This window comes from Trachymyrmex cornetzi, unplaced genomic scaffold (assembly GCF_001594075.2).
Source record: "Trachymyrmex cornetzi isolate Tcor2-1 unplaced genomic scaffold, Tcor1.1 scaffold320, whole genome shotgun sequence".
Classification (NCBI taxonomy): Eukaryota; Metazoa; Arthropoda; class Insecta; order Hymenoptera; family Formicidae; genus Trachymyrmex; species Trachymyrmex cornetzi.
In genome coordinates, this window is record NW_017297898.1 from 1,515,315 (window position 1) to 1,521,468 (window position 6,154).

Sequence of the window (6,154 nt, forward strand, 5' to 3'; positions counted from 1 at the left end):
TATATATATATATATATATATATAATCGAAAATAATTCATTTCAAATTTTATGCAAAAATAACGTGCATAGCGCATAATCAACTCGACAAATCCAGTTTTCTTTATTCATGTAATATTATTCGGTAAGTATATTATAAATTGGCAACAAGCACCCATAGCTGCATACTTTGCTAAAGTAATAAGTTAGCAAAGTTTCAACTAATGGGCTGTAGTACAGTCATTCTCCGTCGTAATAATTCACAAATCGGTAACTAAAAGTAGATAGTATATATAGGGTTTGTGTAATATAGTGTGGTATCGTCAAACCTAAATAATAAATACATTTCATATATACAGTCATAGACTTTTCATACAGAATGTCCAAAATCTGATTATGTGCTGTACAATTTCAATACTATTCATTTTCATCATAGGCAAATAAAGGGTTGAAAAATATTGACTCTGCGATAATTCAAAAATTTAATTATGAGAAACATAAGATAAAAAATATTTATTTAATACATTTGCAAATATTTATAATTAAGAACTAGTAATTTATTGTATGACACTAGATTAACAAAAGTATAAGTATATAATAATTGAAGTCGGCATTCCGCACGATTATTTAACATAAGAAAATCAAAGCATACTTTGCACGTATCTCAATACAAATTATATCTATCACAAATTACAAATATCTCAATTCTCGCAAACTGTTGCATTGACCAAATAAAACTATTGCTTCGCTTCTTGAGGGCACTCTGTATAAAATAGCCTTAAAATTACGAGATACGTATTTACAGTAAAAAAGTTTAATTGGTCATGTTTCTATCTAGTATAGTAAGGAGGTGAGTACCGCGTTGCGTAATGTTGTCCGTGTTGGCTACGTAGTCGCGTACTTCAGTCATTCAGTTAGTGTCTTGCAGGGTAATGCAAGTTTTTTTTTTTCGTAATTCTGCGTCAGTCACATGTCGGACGAGGTGCGAGTTTGCCTCGACAAATTGTTCTGATCACTGTCTCCACTTCTACTTAAGCACTAAGACGTTTGTTTCAAAAACTAAACGTCTCATACTAAATACATGCAGGTATGAGTCTGTAAGTGTTCCTACACAAATTGTTTCAAGGCTCTAAACACAGACATTGTTGTAATTTGACGTAAATTCGAAAACAATTTCAGATCGTAACATAGAGTAAGTTATGGTTCATCTTAAATAATAAAAAATAAAAAAAAAAGAAAAAATCAATTGAAAGTGTATGAAGAGTTTTTACTGCTTTTAATTCGAATAAAAGAAGAATAGATCAGTTTCAATTATTTTGTACTTCTGACACAAATACACTCAAGCTCAGTGAATGAATATGTAAAATCATATTTCTCTTATTGATGTAGGAGAGACCATGTGTCCACAGTATTGTTGTCTCAGATCAGATGTTAAGAGGCAGATGTCTACCATTCTAACGAGTAATTGAAAAAGCATTATGTAAGTAATTTCAGAAATTTTTGTTTTCATGTTACTTAGCTTTTTCCAGCTACTTTTTAAATTAATAGGGATATCTACCGCTTAACACCTGAGATAACAGTACTGTGGACACCTACCTCCCATAAACAGGTAGCTCGGCGCGCAATCTCCCCTACTAATTTTTAAAATATTATAAATCCCTGTGGAACAAATAACGTTAACGTTTAAAGAAACAGAGTTATATTCAGAAATTTAAAGACAGATGATTAGAAGTCAAAGCCTTGCACTGGTAGTTGGGAAGAATCTGGTGAGGTGAACTGATATTCTTGTCCTTGTGAATCGATTGAAGGTACAAGTCGGGTATCTTCTTCCTCAGACCCAAAGAATCGTTCGATAATATCGAAGGCCTTTTGATAAATATCCATATTTTGGTGCGATTGCAAGAATTCTATCTTATCTAGGCCTGAAACATTATTTTTTTAAAAATTGATTTAACAAATCAATATTTATTGACGATGACGTCTTTCATAGAAAACCTGTATCAAATTGATATTTTACCATAACATTCTTCGATAAGAACTGCATAAGGATTGAGACCATTATGCATAGTTGCATCTTGTTCTCCCAGGCGTAAAATATTTTCTATACCATTCAGAGCGACCTGAACAATCTTGACATCCATAACAGTAAGCAAGTCGCAAAGCGGCGGAATACATCCTTGCACTGCGAGGTATCGAATTTGTTCGGCTGTTCCGCCACTAGTAGCATTTGTAATTGCCCATGCAGCTTCTTTACGTGTTTTAAATTCAGCTTTACTTAAAATCTCGATTAAAACCGGAAAGATATTAGCATCGATCACCGCCTAAAAAATAGAAATCAATGTTGTATATTAATTATTGATATACGAGATATATAAACAAAGTTATATTCTATTATGTAAAAGATTGAAACATACTTGTATTTGTTGGGGATTACCGGCAGTGATATTAGAGACTGTCCAACAAGCCTCTTTACGAACACTTTCCCGTGGCGAACTTAAGAGATGTAATAGACAAGGTAATGCCGAGCAATTTAATACAACTTGTGTTTGCACATCATCTCCAGTAACTATATTTCCTACAGCACGAAGAGCCGCACTTATTACATTATTTTGTTCATGCCTGAAAAATTTTCATCAATTATTATATAATCCACATAAAATTAATCTTATGCATAATGAATATAAACTTCAACATACATGAGAAGTTCTACGAGACGTCTGCAAACACCAGCATCAATAACAGCTTGTATTTTATCATTTGGGCCATCACTCAAGTAAGAAAGAGCCCAACAAGCATCAGCGAGTACATCATAGTCAGTATGATTGAGAAGATGTGCCAACACTGGTAAACATGGTGCAACCTTTGCAAAAGCTGGTGCTGGATTCTTTCCTCGACAGAGATTTGATAATGCCCATACCGCATTGCGGGTCATAGAAAGTCGTGTTGCCTTTGATAGCAGTCTATAAAAATAGTGCAATATTAGTTTTATATTATTGTGCGACATGTATATAAGAATCTTTCATTTTTCTTATAATAATGATAAACTGTAATAATTTACATAAAAACTGTAAATATAAAGAAACATACTGCAGAAGTGGTGTGAGGATACCATTGGCTAAGACATGATCTCTGCATTCGGGACTATCGCCTGCAATATTACCCAATGCCCAAACAGCTTGTTCCTGCACATCTTCATATTCAGAACCAAGTAAAGATATGAAAGTAGGAACAGCTCCTGCATCTATCACAATACGTGTTTGTTGAGATGTACCACTTGCTATATTTGTCAGAGCCCATGCTGCTTCAAACTGACAATTAATATTATCATTTATATATATCTTTGATACACAACAAAAGAGAACATTTATACTGTCGTATTTCCATATACCAACCTGCAGAGTGCAATTTGTATTATTTTTAAGAAATTCAACAAATTGTGGTACGATTCCTGTTTGTATAACCTCGTCTATAGGGGGATTTGGCTCTCTTGATAATAATTTTCTAAATTTCTGCGTTGCTGCCAATTGATCTTGTATGTTAGGACTATACAATGCATCTACCATTTCAGATGTTATAATACCAGGAGACTGTTAAAATATGAATTTTGTTAAGTAAAAAGAAAAATTATTATGAAACAAATTATACACAAAAACATTTAAAAATATAATTATATTACCGATTGTGCTGTACCAATAGGAAGTGAATAATCATCTGTAGATGTAACATTATCTTCATCTGCAACAATGTTTGGAACATTGCGACGTTTTGATAATTGCTGCTCACGTTTCTGTTTTCTTAATTGGACTCCCTCTTCTTCTCTGCGTCTTCGCAGCTCTTGTGAATCTAATCCTACGTTTTTGTAACGATGTTTATGTGTAGGTCCAGTTGACATCTAAAAATACAAATAAAAATTATACATATTTTATATTATTATATTACACATATTATATTTTAATATTATATTTTCGTTATATAGAAATTTTTCTTGAATAAACTTAAAAATAGCGCAAGGAAGTTATAATAAAATTCACAAATTAAAAATAATATAATCGTAATCTTCAATACTGCAAATTTACAATAATCTATTATATTAAATTTATATACATCAAATTTTATTGTCAGATAAAGGCAAAAAATATTTTTATATATTTGAGGATCAAAATTGACAAATTTTGGAAAATTTCAGCATATCGCGTGCGTGCGTGCGTGTGTGTGTGTGTGTGTGTGTGTGTGTTTGAGAGATAAACACACACACACACACACACACATTATAACTATATTTTTAAGTTATCATTTATTATTTTATCATTGATATGGCTCAAAACTATGTTTTTGTATGCACTATTTCAAATTGTTACATAACATGTTATTTTAATTATAACTAATAAATAAAATTTTTGCTTTCAGAAGAAAAATTATCTTGTGTGTAAATAATTAAAAAATTTTTATATAAATAATTTTAAAGTTACAGCTTTACGGTTATAATTTTCAAACAATACATAATATCAAGAGAAGCATGAAAGAAAGACACATGTTAGAAATTTCTGGAATACGTTTTTTTGAAAATACTTTAAAAAATAATATTATGGGAGTGTGCTATTTTCATGCTCATACACGCTATAAGTATTAGTTTGTTCTTGTTATCTATCAAATATTAAACAAGGACAAATGATGCTTACAAGTGTTGTTACAAGCATAAAACAGAATGTAGCCAAACTATATATATTTCTGAAACATACAAATTTGTCAAGAATATTGCTTTAATATTACTTTTAATTCTCTCAAAAATGAATTAAAATTATGACAATTTTACTTCTTAACATCAGTATATTTTCATTATTTAAGGATGTTAAAAATAGTTCCTGTAATTGTGTCTTGTGCATTAATACTTTATTGTCTTAGCAAAGAAAAAGTTTGTACTTATTCACTTACAGTAATCTAAGAATTATTTACATAAAATATATGAATACTCGAGAAATGTTTAAGCAAAAAAGGAAGATAATTTCGCTCTCTCTTTCTCGTTTAAAAATATCTTCAAATATGCACGGGCGCGCTCATAGGTGTACACATATATACACTGACTCGTCATACGAGTATGAACAAAAATACGAAGCGGCGAAAATGACGAGGCTACAAACGAAACCCGTTTCCGTGGAGGAAACCATCTCGAAAGAAGAGGAAAAAAAAGGAGGCGGACAATGATCGCGTTGCCATCGATGTCGTTGGTCGCCGCAATGTTCATCTGACAATGGATTCCGCATGAGGGTTAGGAGTTAATCGACGACACAATCGTTGGGGCGGGGATGCTGCCGAGAGGAAGAGCGGATGTATCGTCTTCGGATGCATCGATTACGCATCGTTACTGTACCGTTTGGGAGACGATACACTATACACGACCATCATCGATCTCCGCTGGCGCGCGATCAGCCGCTTGGACATTTTGGCACGCACACGGCCAACGCAGATTGACATTGGCCTGGAATTCTCTCGATCCCTCGGCATGTCAACGCGCTGTGATCCCGATTTCGACGATCCTGAACCGTCGATCGGGAATCAACTATCGATGTAATAACAATCGCACTTTGTACTTACGGCTGTGAGAGCAGATTCGAATCTCCTGATCAGGAATCAAGCGTAAAAGATCATACAAGTGCAACGCAAACCCAAGTGCCGCCGCGAGTCCTTTCTCTCTCTCTTCGCCGTAAACTATGTAACAATGGTGATAGTCTGACACATGGTCTGACAGATCGGAAAAGCACGATTCGCACAATTGCGACCGCTAATTGACGATTGGGCGGGATTAGCTAGCTATCCGTCATGCGTGCCACGTTAATTGGTCTGACGTATAAAGCCACTAAAAATAGATAGCGCATTTGATTTGCTAAGGCTGATGGTACATTGAGCGGTTCATGCGGCAGCGGAACTAAATTCAACCAATCACGAAGTGCTTTTATATTTCTGCATGATATCTGTTTTTATTGGGTGCTTTCCATTTGACGACACAAATCGACACAAGCGTCGTTCTATCCTTAGGCTGCTTTCCTTTTAGGAGACACAAACCGACACAGTATAACACACACAAACACAGTTTGCCACGCTTAAATGGAACGCGATATGTGCAGTGTGTGTATCGTGTGTACGAACTTTTAATACCTAACCTTAAAAGATTTGAATTT

The 6,154-nt window shown here is 33.8% G+C and overlaps 1 protein-coding gene across 2 annotated transcripts in view; it reads right to left on the reverse strand.

Annotated features, from left to right (window-relative positions):
- Positions 1-1,034: 1,034 nt before the first annotated feature.
- Kap-alpha1 (karyopherin alpha1) overlaps positions 1,035-6,154 on the reverse strand; it is a 10,604-nt gene continuing 5,484 nt past the window's right edge. Inside the window, exons 1-8 of one of the 2 annotated variants that reach the window (XM_018509895.1) lie at positions 5,571-5,671; positions 3,655-3,870; positions 3,371-3,565; positions 3,066-3,286; positions 2,675-2,938; positions 2,393-2,597; positions 1,996-2,299; positions 1,035-1,900 (exon numbers count right to left, since the gene is read on the reverse strand). In XM_018509895.1, the coding sequence (XP_018365397.1) occupies positions 1,704-1,900; positions 1,996-2,299; positions 2,393-2,597; positions 2,675-2,938; positions 3,066-3,286; positions 3,371-3,565; positions 3,655-3,870 (1,602 nt within the window). In that variant the 5' untranslated portion in view covers positions 5,571-5,671 and the 3' untranslated portion in view covers positions 1,035-1,703. Of the gene's footprint in view, positions 1,901-1,995; positions 2,300-2,392; positions 2,598-2,674; positions 2,939-3,065; positions 3,287-3,370; positions 3,566-3,654; positions 3,871-5,570; positions 5,672-6,154 lie in introns of those variants that run through there. The other variant, XM_018509896.1, reaches the window with a different exon arrangement.